At 35.0% G+C, this 27,586-nt stretch overlaps 1 protein-coding gene across 4 annotated transcripts in view; it reads right to left on the reverse strand.

Moving 5' to 3' along the window:
• Window positions 1-27,586, reverse strand: part of LOC149800076 (Na(+)/H(+) exchanger protein 7-like) — a 248,772-nt gene that overhangs the window by 25,701 nt on the left and 195,485 nt on the right. For all 4 annotated transcript variants that reach the window (XM_089959633.1, XM_089959634.1, XM_089959635.1 and 1 more), the window contains 7 exons: window positions 18,518-18,599; window positions 17,998-18,093; window positions 16,771-16,904; window positions 16,118-16,194; window positions 11,861-11,989; window positions 11,287-11,376; window positions 580-645 (listed from right to left, as the gene is read on the reverse strand). In XM_089959633.1, the coding sequence (XP_089815759.1) occupies window positions 580-645; window positions 11,287-11,376; window positions 11,861-11,989; window positions 16,118-16,194; window positions 16,771-16,904; window positions 17,998-18,093; window positions 18,518-18,599 (674 nt within the window). The remainder of the gene's footprint in view (window positions 1-579; window positions 646-11,286; window positions 11,377-11,860; window positions 11,990-16,117; window positions 16,195-16,770; window positions 16,905-17,997; window positions 18,094-18,517; window positions 18,600-27,586) is intronic.

Genomic DNA, 27,586 nt, shown 5'->3' on the forward strand with positions numbered 1-27,586 from the left:
AAAGGTGGAAGGATGGCCAGGTGGACACATGGATTCCTTGATACCCACATCTCTGTATAAAAACAAAAATGCACTTATCACACATATTCTGCCTGTAAGAAAACTTATCTGTTGATGATATATTAAAATACTTACGAAAGTTTAAAAGTCTGCTCAATGTTATTGTACAAAAAAATCTTACAGAATTTTCATATCTAAAGTCCTTAATATACTGTTGACAAGAAACATAAGTGTTGAAATACAAGACTCTGTGGTTTGATTAATACAGTAAAACCTGTCTTGAGAGACCACTGCTGTGAGACACCTGTCTTGGGAGACTTGGTTCTCCAAGCACAGGTCTACTGATTGTATAGTTCTACAACCTGTTATGAGAGACCTCTTAATTTTGTGAGACCTTTATTTACTGACAGTGGTCTTTCAAGACAGGTTACACTGTATCTCAGATAAAAGTATAATTCTTGTTAAATTCTGTTTAGGTAGAAAAAAAGACTTTTAAATTACTTCAGCAAAATGACTGAAGATGATTTCTCACTCAAATTTTCTAACTTTTCTAGGAAAGGATAGATAATCTTATTATACCCTGACATAGTGCTCTCCCCTTTCTCCCAGAATTTCCTCTATCCCAGCCATCACATGATCTGTCACCTGAAAAACAAGATTCTTGCAAATATTAGCTTCCCAAAAAAAGCTTTGTGTATTTTAGCTGATGTGACTTTCAAAAGCTGCTGATGTATGTGGTAGTACTGAGGGTATCAAGGAGTGTTACTGAGGGTACCGAGTAGTGTTTACTGAGGGTATTGAGTAGTGTTACTGAGGGTACCGAGGAGTGTTAATGAGGAACACTTTAAAGAATCAATCTATTTTTGCTTTATATGTCTGGATGACAAAAGTTTATAATATAACATATCTGTAATCAAAAATATAATTTGGATTGCTATGACAAAGTGACTCAAGCATACATTTTCAAATGTTAATTTAACTCTAGAATGTTAAAGCTATTCCTTGTTATATTTTCTGTTGATTTGTTTTTGCTTTCCTCATATGTATAGTGCTGCCATCCATACAAAACATACACGATAAATGCCTAACTGAAGAACAGGCATAAAAAAAAAAAGTCAGTAAACAAACCATTATATCATTGGTTCCAGTGGATGGATAGAAATGTAGCAAAATAGTTCCTACAGACAATAAGGGTGGTGAGGAAATGATATGTTACTGCGAATTAATCTTCATTCAATATCACTTCTGAAACCCAAATATAAGATACAAACTCTTCATCCTGAGCCATGACTATAAGTCTTAGATAAGAATTCTGTATCCTGAGCCCTAAATATAGGATCTCTGTATCCTGAGCCCTAAATATAGGATCTCTTCATCCTGAGCCCTAAATATAGGATCTCTTCATCCTGAGCCCTAAATATAGGATCTCTTCATCCTGAGCCCTAAATATAGGATCTCTTCATCCTGAGCCCTAAATGTAAGATAAGAACATTATATCCTGAGCCCTAAATATAGGATCTCTTCATTCTGAACCCTAAATGTAAGATTAAAATTCTATATCCTGTGCCCTAAATATAGGAACTCGACATCCCAAGTCCAAGATATAAGAGCTATTGATCCTGAGCCCTAAATATAGGAACTCTACATCCCAAGTCAAATATGTAAGAACTATTCATCCTGAGCCCTAAATATAGTAATTCTACATTCCAAGTCCAAGAAATAAGAACTTTCATCCTGAGCCCTAAATATAGTAATTCTACATTCCAAGTCCAAGAAATAAGAACTTTCATCCTGAGCCCTAAATGTAAGAAAAGAACTCTCATCCTGAGACCTATATATAAGATGAGAACTCTTTGTTTCAAACTACATTGTTCATTGATAGATAAAATATTTATTTTAATTCAAACATGCAAGCATTAAAATGAAAACCTAACATAAGAAGACACATACCAATGTAAATATAGCATTAAACATTATTGGCATTATAGTGTGTGTGTGTGTGAGATTTGGATTTTTAACATAGCTTTAACAAATTTATTTCAGTCATATTGCTACGATGTCTGCAGTGGCAGTTTATAGTGATGTCTAGCACTAGGGCATCATGCCGCAGACATGTAGCGTGCTGTCCCACCCAGTCACATTATCTTGACACCAGGTCAACCAGTCATAACACAAACCTCTTAATGCTGAGCGCCTAGCAAGGAAGCTGTTAGTACCATTTTTATAAGTCTTTGGTATGACTCGGCTGGGGTTCGAACCCATGACCTCCATTTTCACAAGTGGATGCTCTAACCACTAGGCCATCGGAGTGGTCAGCATTATAGTTAACAAGCTGCATATTAATGATGATAAAACTGAAGCCATCCTGATCACCATGCAAAGACTTTCTCATTCACATCCTTTACCTCAAACAATAAGTATGAGCATTACCAAAATTAAATTGACACAGTTAATATGAAACCTAGTTGTCACTCTTTACAGTACACTCTCATTACACCAGCATATCATGGAAATATGCAAAGCTGATGTCACTAAAACACTTGTGTATTCCATAGTATGTTCAAGACTGGACTATTGTAATTCACTTCAATATGGCTCATCTCAGTATCTACTACAGACACTTCCAAAAGTTCAAAACATGGCTGGTCAGATCATCTTTAGAGTACGAAGAACTGAGCACACCTCCCCCTACTCTGTAACCATCACTAGCTACACATTCAATCCAGAATCAAACATAAAATGTTTATTATGCTACATTTCATTGACTGGCTCCAGTCCAGTACACCTATCTGACTTCACCCATGTGTATATCCAACACAGAAACTTGTGATCTTCTTCCAAATTCATATTCTCTTTGTTCCCACTGTTAAAGTGAAGTCATGTGGACAACATTCTTTTGCATGCCAGTGCCCAGCTAAGTGGAATGAATTTCCAATAGATCTTTGACACAAGGACACTTCTCCACATTCAAGAGTGCTCTAAAAACCTATTCTACTGAAAAAACAGACTTAAAGACTTAATAATGTTTACTTCTTAATTAATGTCGGTTAAAAAGTATGAATGTTGTAGATGTTCTGGGAACACATAACTGAGTGAATGTTGTAGATATCAGAGTCTTAAACAGCCATTTATATTTGATGTATGATTGGCACAGAATTAAATTCATGGCAGTGGGTAAGGATCGGGTACACTAATAAATCTGTTGGAGATATGATCAATTCTTAAAGAGGCCTTTCCGATAACTGTGCCAGGCTAACGGGTGAAGTTTTGGTTGCTTGTCAAGAATGCCAAGGGTTGAAATGTTGCAAAACAGTGTTTGTACTTGCTTAAATATTTTTCCTAAGTTGAAACTTTGCAAACATTGGTTATTAAGGAAGAGTGAAAGTAAAGTTTTTCCAAACTCTGGATGTTCATGTGTTAAATTTGGCCATTAAATAAACCTAAGATCCTGCTTAGCTAAGTTAACAATCAGGAATTTGTTTCCATGTGAAGTTTCCTGTTTTATAAAGGTCTTATGCCATTACAATAGTCAGTCAAAGTTTTCTGTGGGAGGAATGAAGTCTTGACTCCACAGAAAAAAGAAATTATTTTTCTCATAAAAAAATGTCCAAGAGATGTGTATTGGAAGACTGCATAGACGATTCTGTAAATGGGTAAAAAAGAGAAATGTATCAAATCATAGTTTCATACAATTTTCTTTGATATGCGCCTTAAGATAAATATATAAATTCCCTCATTTATCACGAACATCACATGGTTCATGTATTCTAAGAACTTCATACCTTATTTGCTTGCTAGGAGTCTGGAGATAATTGTTTGAATTTATTGGTTTATATGTCGTGTAAATCATATATGCGATGAATCGATAGTATTCTTAGGTTGGTAGGGTTCTTATGCTGACAGAATGTTAGTTAGCAAATACAGTGTGACCCCGCTATAGCATGCTCCATTATAACATGAATTTGGATATAACACTGTCATGGTGTGGCTAACGAAATTTAATATACATGTATTTTTCTTGTACACGAAAAAAATTCTTTCTTAAAAGTACAAAAAAAAATGTAAAAGCTTTGTTATCATTTTTGGGAAGAGGTCGCATATGAATAATACATGACGATCGTGGTGTGGCTCCTGAAATTTTGTATGTATTTTTCTTGTACATGAAAAAGTATTTTTTTTCTTCTTAAAAGAACATAAAATAATGCAAATAAAGTTTATTCTGGGATTGTGTAGGTCTTCGCCAATGTCACAAATTTGGATTGTTTTTCCTTATTGGCGACAAAACATACCATGTGGCAATTTTTTTTTTGGCGATGTTGTTGGCTGTTTAAACATTTATATACAACCATTGGTTTGGAGTGCAGAAATTCAGAGGCCCCATGAAAGGAAGCCACAAACTGGATATAAAATGCACTGAAATTTATCTATTGTTACATAAACAAATTCTTTGTCCATATTGACAAACCATCTAAACAGTGCATTGTTATGTTATAATCCACTTATAATGACATCTAGCATGAGTACTGTATGTTGTGAATGATCTGCTTTTTTGTTGTTGACATTTCTGATCAACCGGACATGGTGTTGTCTCGTAATCTATCTTTCATCGGATTTTTGGCTGCTCACTAGTAATTAATATATTTACAAAGACTGACATTTGTATGTTGTTGTTGTTGTTGTTGTTCTAGGGTTTAACGCCATTTTTCAGCACAAGATAGGTCATATATGGCGGCCAGTATAACTGGTGGAGGAAGACATTTGTATGTGGATGGTAAGTAAAATTCCTCTTCTTTTCCTTCAGAACACTCACATTTTCTGTAATAATCCCTGTCATCAAACCTGAACACCTGCGTCTCTATCGTCTGTTGACCTTTGTTAATTTTCAGACGTATGCATGGAAGACAGCATCATGCTGCTACCACAAATGTAAAAAAAAAATAATTTTAAAAAATACATTTTACTTATTGGTTTATTGAATATGCATTGGGGGACCATAACTAGAATAGTCCAAACGCCGGCCAATTACTGTTTAAAAATGTACCCAGATTAAATAGTTTGCTGAAATTTCAAAGGAAACAGATTACCTTTGAAGCATCGATTGTTATGAAAACATACTCAGCAAACAGAGAAAAAAAAAATTGGTCTCAATCATGCAATACAATTATTTGATGTTGCCACCGCAATTAGCAATGGGCATTTGTTTGGTTCTCCAAAGCTGTCCTTTTGTGGTGACTTCAATAACACATGCACCCTTCATCAAGGAAAGCCGACTACAATCTTTCAATAAAAATAAAGAACTTTTCATCAAAGGAAGCCAGTACCAAACTTAAACGAAAGTGATAGAATCTGATAGATTTTTGCATAGTCCAACGTGACTGGAACACGTTAACTGTGCCGTGAAAGTTTTCTTTTTGCAGGGAAAATGTTAATGCTTACAAATGCTACCAACGGCAGCTTAAAACACAAATTAACTTTTACCAACCTGGAACGTACTGAAAAGTAAATGTGTTTCGTCATTCATTACGTGATTGTGCTATATTTTTCCACTGAATTCAGAACAATATGACCTGTGACATATGTCTTCTCTGTTTTCACTACATGTGAATTTCTCATTTAATATGCATCGATTTAATATAGTAACTGTGCCGATGAAGTATGTTATTTTACGCCCGCATTTATTACCTACACCCTCTCCCTGCAATTTTGTTTTGGGTACATGCATAATTTTCTTCAGCCAAATGACCTGGTCGCTTATAACACGGTTCGTTCTATAACGCGGTCAGGTTCTATGGCTCCCAACTGCCGTGTTATAGCGGGGTCACACTGTAATGTAGTTAAGGCAAGAAGTGAATTTTGCTAATTCATTTGTATAAATAAGATGTGAATTCTTTTAACAGAGACTCGATTGTATTAGCAATGGAGCAACACTGAGAGTGATTTATTGTCAACCGTATACGTACATGTGTTTGACTTAGTAATGACAGTGATTATTAGTTTACATGGCAGGGGATTAATTTTTGACTAATTGGGAATAGACCATGCGAAAGATCGATTAGTGATGTTAAATAGATCTGTAGAGAAATACATTTATTTTCCTGTACTATGTTTTGTTTTTGGAATGAACTGAGCTAGAATGTATATGGTATCAGGATGTATTCAGGAAATCCATTAAGATCCTATACTATTTAATGGAGCAGTGTGTAAATAAATTACCCCATGGTATGGCAGGATGTGACCTCGAAACTATATTAGCAGATAGTATCTGTTTGAATCATGATATGATGACAATGGAGAGCACCAACAATGTAAGGGAACACACAAATATAGTAAGGGAACACTGTACCCACATATTCCCACAGCATATATTATTATTATTATTATTATTATTATAATAATAAATTCCAACGTAATCTTCAAGCTGGGTGACAGCTCATCAAGTTTTCCATATTAGACCAAACATCATAATCAGAAGAGTAGTTATAACAATGGCTGCCTGTACAAGCCATTATATATTCAGACTAGAACAGATAACAATGCCGTTACAAGCCACTTCATATTCAGACTAGTACAGATAATACTGCCTATACAAGCCTCTGTATATTCAGACTGGTACAGATAACACTGCCTTTACAAGATACTTTATATTCAGACTGGTACAGATAACACTGCCTTTACAAGCCACTTCATATTCAGACTGGTATAGATAACACTGCCTTTACAAGCCACTTCATATTCAGACTGGTACAGATAACACTGCCTTTACAAGCCACTTCACATTCAGACTGGTATAGATAACACTGCCTTTACAAGCCACTTCATATTCAGACTAGTCCATATAATACTGTCTTTACAAGACACTTCATCTTCACACTGGTATAGATAACACAATACCTTTACAAGCCACTTCATATTCAAACTGGTATAGATAGCAATGCCTTTACAAGCCACTTCATATTCATACTAGTACAGATAATACTGCCTTTACAGGCCACTTTATATTCAGACTGGTACAGATAACACTGCCTTTACAAGCCAATTTATATTCAGACTAGTACAGATAACACTGCCTTTACAAGCCACTTCATATTCAGACTGGTATAGATCACACTGCCTTTACAAGCCACTTTATATTCAGACTGGTATAGATAACAATGCCTTTACAAGCCACTTCATATTCATACTAGTACATATAATACTGTCTTTACAAGCCACTTTATATTCAGACTAGTACAGATAACACTGCCTTTACAAGCCACTTCATATTCAGACTGGTATAGATAACACTGCCTTTACAAGCCACTTTATATTCAGGCTGGTATAGATAATAATGCCTTTACAAGCCAATTCATATTCAGACTGGTATAGATAACACTGTTTCGAACTCATGTCCATTTCCCATCAAGACAGTACTATTACTGTGGTGTGTTCTAATGCCACTTTCAAGTGATAATCACACTTTTGACAGGATTAGCCCAGTCATAATTAATGTCAATAACAAGAGCTTGAAATTAGCTACTCAGGAGTTTCAGACAACTGATCAGTACAATTCTTCGTCAACATTAATTTTTACTTTCCATGTACATTAGTAATAATAATAAAGATGACTTTGTATAGTGCCTAATCTTTAGCAGCTCTAAGCGCTTCACATTAGACAACACCTATAAGATAAAAAACATATAATGATATGATTACAAAAACAAACATCATGAAATTAGAAAACATTAAAAAAACATGCTGAGAATATTAAAGGTAGGAAACATTATTAGGTCTTTAAGTTTGTTTTCTTGCAGTCGAAATAAGTGAGTTTTGAGAGCACTCTTGAATGTGATCACTGTGTCCTTGTGTCTAAGTTCAGTGGGCAATTCATTCCACTATGCTGGGCCCTGGTATGTAAAAGAACGCTGTCCATATGACTTTGTTTTCGCAGTGGGAATAATGAGTATATGATTGTCAGAAGAGGAGCGTAAGTATCTTGCTGGTGTGTACACATGGATGAGGTCGGATAGGTATGTTGGACTAGAGTCCGACAGTGAAATGTAGCACAGAGAACAAATTTTGTGTTTGATTCTGGATCGAATGGATAGCCAATGTAGGGTACAGAGCAGCGGGGAGATGTGCTCTGATCGTGGTACTCTAAGTATGATCTGATCAGCTGTGTTTTTAACTTTTTGAAGTCTCTGGAGCAGATATTGAGATGTACCAGACATAATTGAGTTACAATAGTCCAGTCTTAAAAGTACTAATGAACACACAAGTGTTTTAGTGGCATCAACTGAAAGATATTTGCTCAAGATATGCAGCCTTGCATATGTTCATGACATGTTGGTGCAATGTGAGAGTACTGTCCAGAGTAACACCTAGGTTGATACTGATTGTGTGAATTTAATGTTGGCATTGCTGATATTTATTGTTTGAGGTAAAGGATGTGAATGAGAAAGTCTTTGTGTTGTGATCAGAATGGCCTTAGTTTTATCATCATTTCATCTGCAGCTTGTTACATGTCATCCATGATTTCACATCAGAAATGCACCTCTCTACACCTTCGATGTTAGCATCAATTTCAGTTGGGTGGCTAGATTTGTATATTTGGGTGTCATCAGCGTACAATTGATGAGACACTGGATGATGATCTATGACAGTTGAGAGCGACTGAGTGTATAGAATGAAGAGAACAGGTTCAAGAACAAACCCCTGTGCAACACCACAACATAGATCAACTGGGCTGGAGTGTATTCCATTTGCAGATATAATTTGTGTCCTGTTGACCAAGCAGGACTTGAACCACAGTAAGGCTGTATCATGAATGCCAAATACATGCTGGAGATGGTGAAGTAATATATCATGGTCTATTGTGTCAAATGCTGCTGACAAATCAAGGAGGGTGAGGACTGTAATCTTTCCACTATCCAACGCAGAGAGAATGTCATTAACTACTTTTAGAAGAGTAGTTTCAGTACTGTGGCAAGGGCGATATGCAGATTGTACATTGCTAAAAAGATTGTCTGAATTCAGATGAGATACAAGCTGGGATAGGACAACCTTTTCTAAGATTTTTGATATGAATGGGAGATTAGAAACTGGGTGGCAGTTCTTTAAATCATTATGGTCTAGTGTTGGTTTCTTCAGCAAAGGCTTTACAATGGCAGTTTTGAAAAATGATGGGAATTCCCCGGATGAGAGAGCGGTATTAATAACATCAGTTAGAGAAGGCAATACTGGAACTAAGCATTCAAGCAGCAGTGAATTTGGAATTGGATCAAGTTCACATGACTTTGGTGCACTCTTTATCAGGATTGTACATACGAAATCCATAGAGACAGGTTCAAATGCTGCTAATGGTTGCTGCTCAAATTCTGTGTCCCAACTGTATGGTGACGATGAGTCAGTTGAAATTGTGGTGTCAAGCTTATCTCTAATGGTTTGTACTTTGTCACAGAAGAAATTTGCAAACATGTCCGGAAGGTTGACTGGAGAAAAGGTAGTTGGAAGTGGTGTAGATTTGTTCCTTGAAATTAGTTTGTTAGTAATCTCGAAGAGCTCCTTGCAGTTGGAACTTTCCATGATCTTAGTAGTGTAGTGGGCTGATTTCGCTGCATGGACTATATTTGTGACATTCTTCTTAGCGGCTTCATAGATCTGCTTATGAATAGTGAGTCTGGTGGATAGCCAAAGCCTCTCAGCTTTACGACGGTCTCTTTTAGCAGAGCGAAGCTGATCCCTAACACTGCTATACCATGGAGAACACTTTTGATTTGATACTCTGCACTTGGTAGCTGGGGCATGTTTGTCGAGCAATGAATGCAGGTTGAGTTACTGAGTTGTTCTGCTGTAGGAGGTAAGCAAGTTGTTAGGTTTGCTTGGATGTCGTGCATTAGTTTGGTTCTATTTATCACATGGAAATTTCTCTCAGTAGCAGATAAAGGTGGAGGGTCAGGGACTGATACATCAAGATGGCATATAATGCAGAGGTGATCGGATGCAAGGTCATGGGATACCAGGGAGGACCGTAGAATGTTATCATCAGGTCTGTGAAGGAGGAGGGCGGTATAGGCAGAAAAAATGGACTGACTTTGCTCCAGTGTGTGTAGTTTGGACTAGTTCAAATGATGTGTGGTCGAAATTGAATGTTGTGGTGTGGTTAAGGCATTTGATCATAGAGTTCCTTGTGATGACAGCAATTCCACCTCCGCGAGAGTTACAGGGGATCGACTTGATGGAGTAACCAGTAGGTGTTAGATCCGCACACTTGGGCTCATCGCCCGACGGTTTTAGCCATGCTTCTATCAGGAAGAAGACGTCAATATTCTGGTCGTTGATAAAATTAACTATTTCTGTGCACTTTTCCGGTGGTCCTACTGACTGGGCATTGAATAATGCAATACACAGAGGTATCTCTTGGATAGTTGACACAAAGGTTGACGAATTAATTGGGATTTTAATTAGGTTATCTAAATTAACGGTCAAATTTTTTTTAAATTGCTGAGCTGAAAAAAGGAAGATAACTGGAATTCTTCTTCTTGTTCTATGCCAGCCAGCTTTGAAACAACGTTTCTTTTTTCACTTCTATTTACATTTAGGTAATGATGAATGTAGTCCCGGTTCATTTAGTCTAGAGCACAATGTAGTGTGGAGAGCCAAGGAGTGATCATTTAAAGCAATTAATGAGGGTCCATCATAGCATCAACGGGTTGACTGGCGAGTATCACATGATGGTGGTTTGTTCAAAAATAGTGGAGCAAGACAGCTGAGAAAAAGTCTTATTGTTCTCATTTCCAAAACAAGGTGATGAAGAAACACATACGAATTGAACAGCCAATACATAATGAACACAATAATGTAGATGAAGACAGGCAACAAGTACAAATATCATGAAAATGGCACTAAAAAATCGGAACAGCTGCTTCAAGCCAGTTAAGCGATAGCGGCCGTCTTGTTTCCAAAATCTTTTTGATATTAATGGATATTCCCTACAAGTTTTGAAAACGAAGCACACACTCAAGTTCTAAGTTCCAAAATATTTACAAATCAGTGCACTGTATTTGGAATTAAAATTAGGATTATGAAAGACAACATAAGAAAGAAGGGTTTGGAGTTAAGACAATATTAAGTCAAAATCCATGCGCATTTTTATCTCATTTCATACAGTTAATTATGTATTACATATTAAACCGATCGTAAAAAATATATATAGATTGCCTGCTAATCAAGGGACCAATATCAGCCCCACAAACTGAAGAAAATATTGATAGCCAGTGTAAAGCCTATTAATACACTCAATACACGTACATGACGATGAATCTCCTCACTGATGGTAGACTTTTGTTTTTCCTGCATCTTGACCCTCAGAAACTTGACTAGTGGCTTAATGCTAATCCCCTGTGAAGAAAAATAGAATTTCATTTTTTTCCACAATGACACCGTGTTGAGGGTTGAATAATATAAACCTCAGGTTGGAAGCTGACTTCTTGACTTCAAATACAGATGCACTTTTTGTTTAGATCTGTGTCATTCATGGTTCACATAAGTTTATCATCAACAAATTGTACCTTTTACCCAACCCCCTCTATATCTCTCTCTCCCTCTCAAACACATGCACAGATATATACAGAAACACTTCAACATACATATGTTTTACAAATCAATCCATTAGCATTTGGAATTAGGTTTGGTTTATCAATGGATGATCTTTGATTATGCTAACAGTCATTGGATTACAAGACGTAATTGACAATGGATTTATTAACTTGTTTTTTTTAAACCAATTTCATACAATACAAACATACACACCAAACAGGATTTTTATATCATCACATTTCTCAAGGACAGCCATCTTGTGCCTATTAGGGGCTTTTGAATTTACCTGTACGAACACTGTGAAAAAGATGAGCACAAGAGTAGTAGTGAGAAATAGTCCTTTCCTCTCCACATCCTTCACATCCAGAAGGTCCACTAGAGAAAAAGCTACAGCACCCCGGAGTCCACCATAACCCTAAGGATAAAAATGAACATAAAGGTCCAAACAACTAATACTAGTATGACATAAGTTTTGTGTTGTGTTTTGTCATTTATACATACACACATACATATGAAAAAGTTTCTTATTTAAAGGAGCTGTGGCAGTTCTGAGTTAGTGTGCCAATGTGTAGACTAGACCAAATATGTAGCCATGTGTGTGCATGGGCAAGACATATAGAATCTATGTTGGGATTTGGACTGAGACAAGGAAATCCCAGTCAAGGGGTTACATTATTTGTCTCCTCATGAGGCTTGCCGAGGGGTGGGGGACATATAATGTAACCCAGCAACTGGGATTTCCTTGTCTCAGTCCAAACCCCAACGTATATTCTTTTTCTCACCCAATAATTTCCTTTAAAGTAAAAAACATCTTCTCAGTTGTGCAATATTTACATGTGGTTCATTAATACAAATATGTTAATGAGGACTGTGGCGTGACATTGTCATCCGAAGTACACAGCTTTTATGCATGAGCCAAAAAAAATAACAACATAAAACATTACACAGTATTGAGGTATTATCACATTTAATATATGGATGTTATATGAAATGAACAATAATATAGTTAATATTTACTACAAGAAAATGTTTCATTTTCATCAGTTCCAATTTGGAAAATTATAATGAAAATAATGAAATGATACTGGGTCCACACATCTGTTGTAGTGTATAGGCTATTATTATAATGAAAAGTTACATGTAGCTTGAGTGTCCGTGCTTGGGTTATTCAAGGGTAATTGGTGATCTGTGACACTATTGTATATACCTCTGCTTTTCTTTGGAGGTGATGAAACTGTTTGTGTCCTTAATATCGATTGTAAAATAACCAACGTGTATAAAAGACCCTCCAAATATGGACCCTAGTGGATAACCATGTGCTAAACTTTCAAGATCACAGATTCTTTGAAAATGTATTTTTCTGTCTTGGAAATATGGCAAGTGCTACCGTGAAATTTGCTTATGGATTAATGTGTTGATGGATAAATGATTCCTTCTGGTGGTAAGTGCATTATTTGTCATTAAATATTATAAGTATATTTTTTATTCAACTGGGGCACAATGGAGATGCTTAACAAAATTAGAATAAAGCATGTTTGACATAACACATTTCTGGCTGTTACTAAGTTTTCTGTAGTTGTTAAGAGAGTTGGGAGGCTATGAAGTGTATAGGTCAATAGTCTATGTAGATGAATCAGTGTTTTCTGTCATAGTTCATTTCACACAGCATTGAGAATTTTATCCTATCTGTAGCAGTAATTTTTCAGGTCAGCATCATTAAATGTAGCTAACAGTATATAATTTGTTTCACACAAAGTATTTAAAACTAGGTACGTAGCTTTAGATACGTTTAATGACGCTGACCTGAAAATGTACTGAGCTAGGCCTGCATATAGGATAAAATTGACCATGCTGTGTAGAACAAACTAGCATAATACCAAAAAGCTTGAAATCGTATGCGGGTGTGGCTTTGTCTCTCCTGAAATGTTTTTGTATGGTGTGTTCTCAAAGATGGATTACCTTAGGTTACTATGTTTTTGTAATATACTTGTTGTTGTTGTTTTTGTTTGATTTTAGAACAACTATGTCAGGCACAGCAGAAGACAACAAGGATTTCTTTTTTTTTAAAGTAGTTCTGAGCGCATGGACACCTTGACTGAGACAACTGGTCTGAGATGACTAGACTGAGATAAGAACAGTAAGGCTAGCAAAACAGCTAGATTTCTCTGTTGCATGGGTGAGAAAGACATATATATAATCTATGTTGTGGCAAGCCTTGTGGGGAGACATATAATTTAACCCTGCAACTGGGATATCCTTGTCTTGGTCCAAACCCCAATAGATTATTTTTCTCACCCAATATTTTCCTTTAAAGTAAAAAGACCTCTTCACTAGTGTAATACAGTTCATGTGCAAATGTTTACATGCAGCTCATTAATACAAATATGTTAATGAGGGCTGTGGTGTGACCATTGCAACCAAAGTACACAGTTTATATGCATGAGCAAAGAAAAATAACAACATAAAATGTCGCAGAGTAATGAGGTATTGTCACATTTACTATATGGATGTTATATGAAATTGACAATAATTAATATTTGTTACAAGAAACTGTTTCATTTTCATCAGTTCCAATTTTGAAAAGTTATACTGTAAATAATGAAACGATACTGTAGTTATACTTCTTTTTTTTAATTTAAAAAAAAAATGTTTTTCTAATTTCATGGTGTTTGTTTTTGTAATAATATTATTATATGTTTTTTATCTTATAGGTGCTGTCTAATGTTGTAAAGCGCTTTGAGCTTTTAAAGATTAGGCGCTTTAAAAAGTCCTCATTATTATTATTATTATACTTAGTACAAGCTGTAATGCAGAGTAACATGTTGCACTCGATTATTCATGGGTGATTAGTGATCTGTGTCACTATCATATATAGCTGTCCTTTTCTTTAGAAGACGTGAAACTGTTTATGACATACTCGTGTTGTCCTTAATATTGATTGTAACATTACCCCATGTATAAAAGACCCTCCAAATACAGACACTAGTGGATAACTATGTTCTAAACTTTCAAGTCACAGATTCTTTGAAAATCTGTTCTTCTGTCTTGGAAATATGGCAAGTACTACAGTGAAATTTGCTTATGGATTAATAAGTTGACGAACAAATGATTCCTTCTGGCTGGTAAGTGCATTATTTGTCATTAAATGTTGTATGTATATATGTTGTCTACCTACAGTTGCTCATATTCAGGGCAGCCACTTGCAACACTGTGGCCATTATTCCCTAGTGTTCAGTATAGCGACATCACTGAAGCTGGAAATTTTGAGACTATAAATATAGACTTGGGTTTTTACACAGCTTGTAGCTATAAATAGATACTAAAGTGTTTAAACAGGAACGTCACACAAGTTGATGCTAGAAATAGATAGTGGGTTTTCCAAAGGAATTTCCCACAAATTGTAGCTATAAATAGATAGTGGGATTTCATGGGAATTTCAACAGGTCATAGCTATAAGTAGATACATGGGTGTTTATCCACGATTGTCACACAAGTTGCAACTATAAATATTTACCAGGTTTATCCATTTTAGTCTATACCAATGTAATCTAATGTACGGGGATATGTTTAGTCTCCTTTAAATTCTGGGACAATTTTATCATTTTAGCGTCACTTTTAGTCACATCCATTTTGGCATTGGTCTTTTCCTTGATTATGGCTATTTGTAACATAATTACAATTATGCAAATTTATGAACAACGCCAACATAATTTCATGTCTAGGTAATGCTTTATATATAAATTTCGGACTTGTATTAGTATATGTCTGTCTCTGTCGCTGCTGTATGTGGTCCATTCTGGTCCCTAGACAGGCCCTATCCAATTTCCCCATTGTCCCTAGACAGTCCCAGCCTATGTTAAACTTTCCCTTGTTCCGCTATAGTCCCACCCTTTTTAAATTTCCCCATGTTAAATTCCTCTTGTCCCTATACATTCTGAGGGTGTTTTTCCTTATATATTCTCATTTGCCCTATGGTATCAATCTATGTCTATGTGCTGTATTTGTTATATATGTACATGCCTATATCTCTCCTGTATTTGTCTCTCCATAGAGTAGCCTATCTTGTGCTGAAAAATGGTGTTAAACCCTAGAACAACAACAACAACAACCATAGAGTAGCACGTATTCAGGTCAGCCCCTCGCTACATTGTTCCCAATATCCAGTACAGTGCTATCACTTCAACTGTTCCATTCCTATTATCCCAATACAACAACTCCACTTTCCCTTGTCGCTATACAGTCCCAATATACCCCATGTTCAATACCCCTTGCTGCTATATCGTCCCAGGGTGATCTGAAAAGTCTTGTCACTATATTGTTTTGGGGGGTCTGAAATGTCTTTTCCCATTGTCGTTATATCATCCCCATGCACTACTCATGCCTTCCCACTGCATTACGGTAGGCATGACTGCATGTAACACTTTTATGACGTAAGAATTTTGCAATTGTATTGATTATATACTGATACAGATTGGATGCAACATTCCAAGAATACTTTTAGTTAAATGGGATATTGAAGAAGTCATCTGCTTGCTATTCTTACCATAATGAATTGCTCTTCCACATCTATCTTTCTCAGACGACTGGAATGGTTGATGCAAAGGGTCAAGAGAAACACAACTGGAAAAGATCAAAATAACTTTGATCTACATTGCTAGAAACATGTCTGTGAGATAAGTCTGGCTTGTATCACTTGTATTTTGAATTTGTAATAGTGATTTCTTTACAATTTCTCAATTGCTCTTTAAATGAACCTTATGTAAGACATTTTAACCTTTACAAACCTTACGATTTAAAGGAAAGTATTGGTTATTTTAAGTAAGAACCAAAGGAAACTAATGCAACAAAACAAGGTAGTGGTAACATAAAATTATGTGACTAAAAAATACAATTGAATACCCCTGCAAATAAATAAATAAACAAATAAAGCCCCAACAAATTAGAATATAGAGAAAAAAAGGAAATAATGCCACAAGCAGTAGCAGTCTGGTTATTTATACATGATTCACCAGTTTGTTTTTCATCATCATCGTCATCATCATCCTCATAAATAATAACAACAACAATAAAAACAATACTAAGGATCTCTTCTTAACAGAACTTAACACCATTTGTAGTTGGTTCTTATATAAAAACTATACTGATCCTTAATGCACACTGAATAAATACAACTATCCATCAATCAGCGTTACCTACCGATAAATCTGGAAACAAAACAGAGAACCACTGCCCAGATGATAAATCCTGCATGCCATTTTGCTGACGTAAACAAATCTTCTTGGTACAGTTCGAATCCCAGGAACATAAAAATGATACATTCACTGGTAGAACTAGAAATAACAGTTGATAAAGTATGTGTACATATATGGTATGCTATTATTATTATTGCTGTTATTATTATTAGTAGTAGTAGTAATAGTAGTAGAAGTAGTAGTATTGCTGTTGTTGTCATCATCATCATCAAATGAAACCCATAAGTAAACAAATTGGCTATGACATTACATGTACAGATGGTAATATTATAACTTCCCTACAATGCAGGTACATGTATATATATATATATATATATATATATATATATACACACACATGTATATATCCAATACCAAAAAGGCAAGGGCCTGCATGCAGAGTCCATGATCAAAAGCATTGATGTAAAACGTCTGACCTTGGTTCCAAGGCCAAAAGGTGGAGCATATCTTGCAATAAATTGTCTTTGCGTCATAATGATTCATCCCATTAACTCCACTGATTATTAAGGAAATATAAGCAAAGATAAAGCTTTAACCAAAGTCTTGATGCATATTTGTAAGGCTGTGACATTGACCACAATGTAAAAAATAACAATATGTGTGTCACTGAATGAGTTGTCTTAACTTCATAATGGCTCGTCCAAGATATGAAGAAAATCAATGAAGGTATTTTGGAAATATCAAGAAATGAAAAGGAAAAAAAAACATAACGCAAATCTTCTGTAACTGTGACCTTGACCACAACGTATAATGGGTGGGCTAGCAAGCATACTGTAGAATGAGTTGTCATCATAATGATTCATGCAAAGTGTCAAGAAAATGCATCAAGTAATTTTAAGAAGTATAATGCAAAGCAAAATTTTAACCAAAACCCTGACAATCTTTTGACAATGCCAACGACGATGGAAAAGTGACTATGTTTCGCTTCCTGCTAACGTGGAAATAAGGAAAAGTAAACACTTAAAATAATTTCATTTTTTCACTGTTCAAGTTTTTATTTGCTATTTTGCTTAATTTTTTTCTAAATTTCCTTTTGAATAATTTTCATTCTTATGCATTTGATCAATATTTGAAAATGTACCTCAAAACTATCACAGTTAGTGTATAATGGTCAGATATCGCTAAAAAGTATTATTAAAAAGTAGACAATTTGTTTAAGGAGACTTGATACCTTTGCATCTTGCTGAAGTACTTTACTGTGGTGTACGATTTCCTTGATATATTGTGAAATGCATATTGTGCCTGTGTTAGTCCACATGCTATAATACTGAAAATGAAATGAATAGGTGTCAGTGGAAGAGTATAGAACTATCACAGTCATGCAAAATTTTACTCTATTAAACTTTATTATTGTTATTTTTTACATTCAATGATATCTCCGCTTTCACTAAATGTCTAAAATATGTATCCTTATATTAGCATTTTTCGTTATTAGTAATAATATTATTATTATTATTATTATTATTATTATCAGTAGAAATAGTAATAATCTTCATTGATGAAAATCACACATTTCCGTACTGTAGACTAACAATCTAACAATGATGCTGTATCAAAACATATCTAAAAAAGTACTCTCTCTCTCTCTCTCTCTCTCTCTCTCTCTCTCTCTCTCTCTCTCTGTCTCTCTCTCTCTTTCTCTCTCTCTCTCAAAGACTACAGGTCGAGATAAAAGTGAAAAGGAGTAAAACCTTATAATCCCTGAGAAATGAAACATCTCTGCTGAGAGGTAGGAGATGTAGGCAATAGTAAATACAGCCAGCGGTTCCACCACTGCAAAATAAAAAGACAAAAACAACAAAAAAACTTATTAACCTTTTTACTTTCCAAGTAGTTCAATACAGATTTCTCATCTATTCCGCTTATATTGGTGGACAAATTGCTACATTAATACTTGTTTCATTCTACCAATACATGTATTTATAAGTCACAGAGCTTCCACTGTTCACAGTCAATTACAATAATCGATACATTGAGATTTAAAACGTTAATCAATAATACTATATATGACGTGAATGTCTGTTTGAGATTGGTTGAGATATAAGCAAAATTACAATGTGTTTTGTTTTGAGTTGATGGGGAAAAAATGACTTGGATATGGTATAAGGATATGCTGAGTTTGCCTGGCCGAGACTTACTTATATGAAACGAGTTTTTTCATCTGACTCAGAACCAAATACAAATGCGGTTTTCTATTTATTGGATACTTTCTCGTGTATGCTTTCTAAAAAGGTTTAATGATTGTGACATAATTTATGACAGTACGAGGTGTTCTTATACCTATTGCACAGATATGGTCATATTAACCTGAAAAATACACTAGTCATGTATTAAAACAAATAAAACAGTAGTCTTGTTTTAAACTAAATATCACAGTAGTCATGTATTAAACTAAATAACAGTAGTCATGTATTAAGCTGATTAACACAATAGTCATGTATTAAACTGAATAACAACGTAGTCATTGTTAAACTGAATACCACAGTAGTCAAGTATTAAACCGAATAACACAGTTGTCATGTATCAAACTAAATAACACAGTATTCATGTATTAAACTAAAACAAACAGTAGTCCTGCATAAAACTGATTAACACAGTAGTCATGACTATTGAACTAGATAACAGTAATAATAATAATAATGAGGACTTTGTATAGCGCCTAATCTTTAGAAGCTCTAAGCACTTTACAACATTAGACAACACCTATAAGATAAAAAACATATAATATGATTACAAAAACAAACACCATGAAATTAGAAAACATTAAAAAAGATGCTTAGAATATTTAAGGTAGGAAACATTATTAGGTCTTTAAGTTTGTTCTTGCAGTCGAAATAAATGAGTTTTGAGAGCACTCTTGAATGTGATCACTGTGTCTAAGTTCAGTGGGCAAGTCATTCCACATTGCTAGGCCCTGGTATGCAAAAGAACGCTGTCCATATGACTTTGTTTTCATAGTGGGAATAATGAGCATACGTTTGTCACAAGAGGAGCATAAGTACCTTGCTGGTGTGTACACATGGGTGAGGTCAGATAGGTATGTTGGACTAGAGTCCAACAGTGAAACGTAGCACAGAGAACAAATTTTGTGTTTGATACAGTAGTCATGTATTAAAGTGAATAACACACTGTAGCCATGTATTAAACTGAATAACACAGTAGTCGTGTACTAAACTAAATAACAAGGTAGTCACATAATAAATCAAAATTATCTCAGAGAGAGCATGATGCCAGTATTTATTTGATTTAACTTTCAAGCTGTATGATGATCAAACATTACGTGACCTATTTAAATATTTTTCCCAGATCGATAACCGAGTATGTGGTAGTGTCCATTTTTTTATATAGAAGAATCATTTGTATAACATGACTGAGTCTAGCATTTGTAGCTTTCTTGGTCATATGAAATTAGAATAAAGTTTTGGTGAGAAGGGATGAAGAGCCAGTCCAGCAGTTTTTCATTATTTTGGTCCGATTTGTTTGCAAAATGTGGGCTGAAAAGATACGCTTCACGGTACATAAGCTAAACCCACAGCTAGTTTATCATATCGGTTTTCTGAACCATTCTGTTGTGGAAAAAGGGGGGCCAAGTGTATAACAGTCAAATACAAAAAAGCAGTTGGGCAATAAAAAGAGGTTACTACGATGTTGAATGTGGAATTTCTTCCAATTCTGTTGACTGCATATGTTTTGAAAACATTCAAGGTTTTTTGCTTTATGTTTATCGTCTTCCATATTTAACAGCAGATAAGAATATTTAGTACAATAATGGACAGTGTTTAAGCCATGATGCAGCCTGTCACATTTGCTTTAATTTTGATGAGCGGTTTCTGAGATAAAATTGTGAATAAATTTGTCTCATTTATGAGGGCAACTATTCATGATGACGGCTCAGCATCATGCAACAGTCTTCAAGTTTAAGACAATCAGCCATTTCCGTCAAATTGTGACTTAACCTCAGAAGTGGTTGTAGGAATACACATCAAATTGATGTGTTTGGTGATTTGCCTCTGGCAGAGTCCATCAGATATGTTATGACAGCAAAAGCAGGGGTATCCCCCATTGTGACTTTGTTTCCTTCCACCTCCATGTTGCTCCATGTTAACAAAAGTAGTACAGAATATAGTTCTGGATGATGAGTAATTGTATCCTAAGTTTATTTCACGAAATGACGGAATCAATCAAGGGATGTTACACCCTGTCTAATACAGTAAATTCTTTTGGGCAATCTTCCAAAAGAAATCAAGACCATGCCATTATTGGACCAGTGATGTATTCTGCATTCCATACATGGAGAGAAAATACCAAAGGTCAAATTATAATTCGGTGAACCAGTCATCTTGCTTGTCCGTTATCATGTTGTATAGAGAGATATGACAATAATAACATAAAAAAAAAACAGAATGTAATGAATGATTACATAGACAGTGAAGTTTTTAGTAGTCTCCAACAGCTATTGTTGACATTATCATGCAGAAAATAAATTCGGAAAAAAGAGATCATGTCAAGGAAATGCTGGCCCCATTCCTATTTATTTTTGCTGTTTTTATAAAAATCTTAACAGTTTTAGAACCTAATGTTTAATGGCATACTCAACTTCACTAAACGAAGACACCTACCTACCTACCAGCCAACCTACCTACCTACCAACATCTCATACCCACTTTTACAGATCATACAAGCCATAAAATAATAAAACACACTGTTTTCTATGATATTAAAGTAGATGTACTATGAAAAGTTAATTTCAAACAAGAGATATAATTATTTTTTCTTTTTTTTAAATCATGTTTTTAAAAATCTCCTGCAGAAGCTATTATCATTGTCCAAAGTCAGATTTTACTGGTTTAAAGTCTCTGACTTTGAGTTACCTTGGAGTGACAGCCATTATTATAAGCCAAGTTTGATTTTGAGTTACCTTGGAGTGACAGCCATTATTATAAGCCAAGTTTGACTTTGAGTTACCTTGGAGTGACAGCCATTATTATAAGCCAAGTTTGACTTTGAGTTACCTTGGAGCGTCAGCCATTATTATAAGCCAAGTTTGAGTTACCTCGGAGTGACAGCCATTATTATAAGCCAAGTTTGTGTATCAAAATTGAATTGATTAGCTGCTTCAACTGATGCCTAACAATAAAAATGAATATTTCATACATCTATTTCCTATAATCATTTACATGTACAGTGCTGTGTTGACCTGTTCAAAATAAACTATTTTAATATGTATCATATAGCCAGTATAGTATTTAGTAATATCAAAAGTTTAGCAATGAACATAAAATAAGTATTTGTGCTTCCAGCCGTACTGATCTGAAATGGCTTTCTGAGTAGGCTAGAATGTAAATATCATGAACAAATCTTTGTAGTGTTGTACTAAACATGAATACTTAACCTATGTTAACAAAGCTTAAAATTTAGATCACAGTGACCTCCTCTGGTAATAAGAATATAGTACTAACAGAGAATATCCAGATGTCAAGTTTTATTATGAACAATAAAATATCTCGATACAAACACTGTAGCATGAAGTATAGGTTACGTAGACCTCATTTTGCAATAAGGATGTAGCAGTTATTATGATGCAATCCCTTACCAACTTTCAAAATTCAAGGTATGATGGCATGCATATAGCATCTTAAAACCTTGTATGGCCATGAGATAAATGCAAGAACATAATCAACACCAGGATAAGATTAAACAGAGGTCACGATGAACTTCTTTTGTTGTAAGAGTGTAGTGCTATGCGAGATGAATATAATCACCAATTTCATGATTCAAGAACGAACAGAGCCCAAAAAATTAACAGTCCCCCACACACAATCTAACCAAAGTCAGTGAAGCGTAATACATGCATCATAATCATCTACTACTGAAATGGGGAGAAAGTATTTATCAAAATCTTCTCACCGTGTTTCATGATTTTAGACAGGATAGCATGCACATCTCATTTCAACATCTATGAGCTACACACAAAAACTTTAACTATGCCACTGAAGTGTAAAATGTAGATCACATTGACCTTTTCTGTACGAGTGTGGTACAAACAGAGAAGCAATTCAAGCATGAGCAGTTGAAACAAAACAGTTAACCAAAGTTTCTGAAGCATCAACTATGGGTCAATTTGTGATGAGTGTGAAAGTACTCATCAAGCTGCATCACCTTAACAAGCTTTTAATTTTGATTCCAGATAAGTCAGTAAGTGTGCAGGATTGAAAATGAACCAAGCTATTTGCTCATGAGCTTTGCATAAAAACTTAACCATAGCCAGTGAAATGTGAAATCTAGGTAACAGTGACCTTCATTTATGCTAATGTTATGTTACTAACATAGATGCCTATAGACCTAATCATCCAACTTGAGACAAAATCAAGTTTAGTGAAGCTTGGAATTTGGGTCATGGTGACTAACGTTTGAGGTGAGCAAGTAGTACTCATCAAAACACATCGAGTTTCCTGCTTCTAGGTATAGCAATAAATATGCAGAAGACAGATTTTGTCTTGAGCTAAACACAGATTTTAGCCTAAGTTGATAGAAAGTGAAAGTGGGTCACAGAGACCTTCTTTTGTTGTAAGAATGTAATATTAATAGAGATGCATATATTCATCTAATTTACTTATTTCATGAACTGAGCCTGTAAACGTAAAAAGCAATACTTGATCGAAGTCATAAAATGTAAGATAAAGCTCACAGTGATAAACTTCTTGTGATGAGTGTGTAGTACTTGTTAATATGCATCCCTTTGCAATGTTTCATGATTTCAGTCACAACGGTATTTATACAAAAAGAAATTAACTAAACTACTAGTGTTGTTGTTGTTGTGGGGTTTAATGCCATTTTTCAGCACACGATAGGCTATACATGGTGGCCAGTATTATTGGTGGAGGAAGAACCCGGGAAGACCCGAAAAGAACCACCGACCCATGAGAAGCTACTGGCAAGCTTTCTCACATACCCACATTGGCTGAATCCGAGACTCAAACTGGCGCAGACAGAGGTGAGATGGCAGTGATCCGTAATGGAGAGCGCTTTAGACCACTCGGCCACTCAGGGCCCTTAAACTACTAGTGAACATTTATGACAAAAGTTAGCCCTCTTAGACCCTTTTGCTAGATGCTATGAAACTCAGTCTAAACTGTTGACTAGGATGTACAAGAAAGAATGTTGAGATGTGAATAGGCTGTATATATTGTTTATGCAATGACAGGTGTGGATGCCAATGTAGAGGTTAGAACAATAGATCTCCACTACTTCATACAGGTGAAATAGAACTATCTAGGCCACCCATATTTTCTGTGTATAAACATTTTGTATACGTATATTAAGAATAAAGCTGTACTGATTAATCGGCCATACTCATAATCGGGCCGATTATTGGAACAATCTGTATAATCGGTATCGGCAGAAATAATCGGTGCCAATGTAAACAAATTTCCAAAATATTAATTTAATCATAACATTCATCTTGACATGGCTCGAATTTTAAATCAGAATTAAAGAGTGGAAATTAAGGAATAAACATTTGATTTGGGGGTTAATTGAAAGACAGTATATTCTTAAAAGTAAATACTTTTTAACACGCTTGCTGTAAACTATCGCTGATTGTCTGCTCACAATAAATTATCAATACCATGCATGCACTCATCCCAATCATGGCAGCCAACCAGCCAATGAGGCCTCATGTGGCTGTTTAACTTCCAGCATACACATTACAGGGATGGTCCTGGCTTTTAAAAAGTTGTTGCCAAAAAAAATCGCCAATCTCAATATTTCGTTGCCATTTTTCAAAAAAATGTCGCCAGAATAAGTAGTGAATATTTTTCCAAGACTATTAATGTAATAGGCAATGAAAATTGAAAAAGATGGGATATTTTTTACTTTATTTACTTTATTTAAGCAGTCATAATATTACAAAATAAATCATGGTCTTTGCATTGCACGTCATCGTTAGTACATAGGTCTAACTGTTGTTACCTGAAATAAATGCATTCTCAAATGGAAAATATCTACTTTCCTACAGTCTCTCTTCTTTTAATAGAAACATCAGGTATTAAGCAAATCTACATTATGTATATTATTTTCCAAATAATAGTTTTGTAAGAAACTTTGTTTAGATGACATTTTAATACTAAAACCCTATAATCATACTTTGCAATGTAAGATAAGTGACATATAATGCGACCGTCAATTTCACGCATTCAGGAATTAAATGCCCCCCCCTCCTCTTTTTTATGGCTAGCCTCACAAAGTACATCTGTGTCATCCAGGAGTTCAGAAATTTATTTTTGCAGCGCTTTACATGCTTTGCTTGTTAGTGAACTGCTTCCTAAATCCCAGGAATGATCACTGAATGCTGTGGATTTTTTCTCAACAAGCAAATTATGATCTCCATTCTCACCAATGAAACTTACATGAGTAAACTTGACCTAGCATTATTGTACTGTATATATAAGCATTGATTACCATCATTAAATTAAAAGAAGGAATGAAGAAACATATCACAAAGCATAGGTGCCCCAAAAAACTAATTCATAATAAATATGCTATTTAGTAAAGAGTTTTATTTGCATATATGAGTTAACAATAAGAAATAAGGTGGGATATAAAATGTGGGAAATAGTTATCACATATATGGTAGCTTGAGACCACAACTGAACTGTTAACATAAATCCGCACCCATTTTAGGCATTGTTAGTTATAACAAAAATAGGACATGGTTTACTTGTCAATCAAATGCTAGTGCTTTTACTAACTGTAGAACAGGCAGTTTCTTGAAATAATCGGTCTCATAATCGGTATCGGCAATTTTAATAATCAGCTATACGCGATATTGGCATAATTGTCAAAAAGTGACATCGATATAGCTTTATTCCAACATAAAGTACATTTTATCCTTTTAGTCATTATGACTACCATAGTGTGTGTGTGTGTGTGTGTCTAAATGTTTGGTGAATTTAACACCGATTCCACATCATAAAAGAAATCCATAGCGTCTATTTCTTACTGTAAAAATGTTTCAGCTAATTTATTTAGGTAAATTTCTGCACGAGCCTCTTCTAGGCACCTGGTTCCTATTTTTGTGCAATGTTCAATGGTCTTTCCTGTCAAACACCTTATTGTTATTTCATTTATTTTCTGTCCAAACTACGCATGAATTATTTCAAAGAGGGTTTATGTTGCCATTTGAATTTCACTGCTGTTCAATACATTTAGAGGGTTTGCTTTTTATTTTTTTAAAATAATTGTTTATGTACTTAGCTTGTCCTCTTTCTCAAGTGAGTCACTTCATAAGTCTAATAATTATGCATGGTTTTAATTTTTTTCAACCAAATTGTTAAAATGTTTCAGAACACAATCTCCTTCAAATGTCCTTGAAAAATGCACCACAAATCATCATTGCTAGTACAATAAAATACTTATTCATTCAAAGATTTATTTAAATCACTTTCAATGTCATTTCCTTATGTGTCTGATTAACTACTTTGTATGTTTATAAGAGTCCATGTTTTACGTCATCACATGTTGTGCACATACATGTCATCTTTCAGTATGTACATAGACCTCATCATTTATTGTGTACATATATGTTTTTGTTGATTATGTCATCATTTAATGAGCAGAAACCATGCACGTGTGATTGTTCCAACTCATTCTTAAGTGGTCATGGTTTGTTGGGTACCCACATATATGAGCAGAAACCAGTAACATGTTTCGTTGATCCACTGAATTGGGACATATGTCACTGTTGCGCTCATGTATTTTGTTCTTGTTTATTTAAAAAGACTTTTTTATGCCGAGTTTTGAATTACACAATTTTATTTCTGTATGCATGTAACCTACGCCATACTGCTTTACTTATGAACACAACAAGTACTCTATGCAATACAACTATTTCCATGCAAAAGCACATCAGACAACACTGTATTACCTCCTACTCTTGTCTAAATTATATGGTAATTTTAATAAATTTTCAAGATTTCCTCGAATATGCCTGGAAAAGTAATACTTTAAGTATAACATTTGATGCTTTTTTATCTATATAGGAGATGTTAAATTATAAAACTACAAGCAGATTAGTAAGTTGAATTTGAACTAAGTGCCCTCAAATCCATATATGATATGGCAATATACAAAAATATAATCTATTGAGCATTTCTTTTTAGTATTCTCTGTCAGTTATACCTGACGTAAAAGCATAAATGCATGGGATGTTTAGTGATGGCATTCTATATTTAATGGCTGGTCGGCGTCAGTATATTGCCATATTTTATTGCAGATTGGTATTTTTTTGCAAAGTTTTTGAAAGGCCTCTGTACCAGGTGTTTTATGTCCTACTTGGATCAAGTCTGTTGAGCAATTTGTGAGATGAAATCTTTAATCGCTTTTTTAATTTTTATTTCGTAATGGCTGTCATACTTTGCAAAATAAAATATAGCAAAATACCTTCAAGCCACGCTGCTTTCTCTCTAATTTGCTTTAAATTTTTGGTGTGATTTTGTTTCTGTTTCTCTTTGTTGTGGTTTTTTTTGCTGGGTGGTAGTAGTGGTTTTTTTTGCTGGGTGGTAATGGTGGTTTTTGTTGCCGGCTGGTAGTGGTGGGTTTTGTGCCGGGTGGTAGTGGTGGGTTTTTTTGCCAGGTGGTAGTGGTGGGGTTTTTTGCCAGGTGGTAGTGGCGGGTTTTTTTGCCAGGTGGTAGTGGTTGGGTTTTTTTGCCGGGTGGTAGTGGTGGTTTTTCTTGCCAGGTGGTAGTGGTGTTTTTTTGTG

Source organism: Sinohyriopsis cumingii, chromosome 5 (genome assembly GCF_028554795.1).
Source record: "Sinohyriopsis cumingii isolate HCF-2022 chromosome 5, ASM2855479v2, whole genome shotgun sequence".
NCBI lineage: Eukaryota > Metazoa > Mollusca > Bivalvia > Unionida > Unionidae > Sinohyriopsis > Sinohyriopsis cumingii.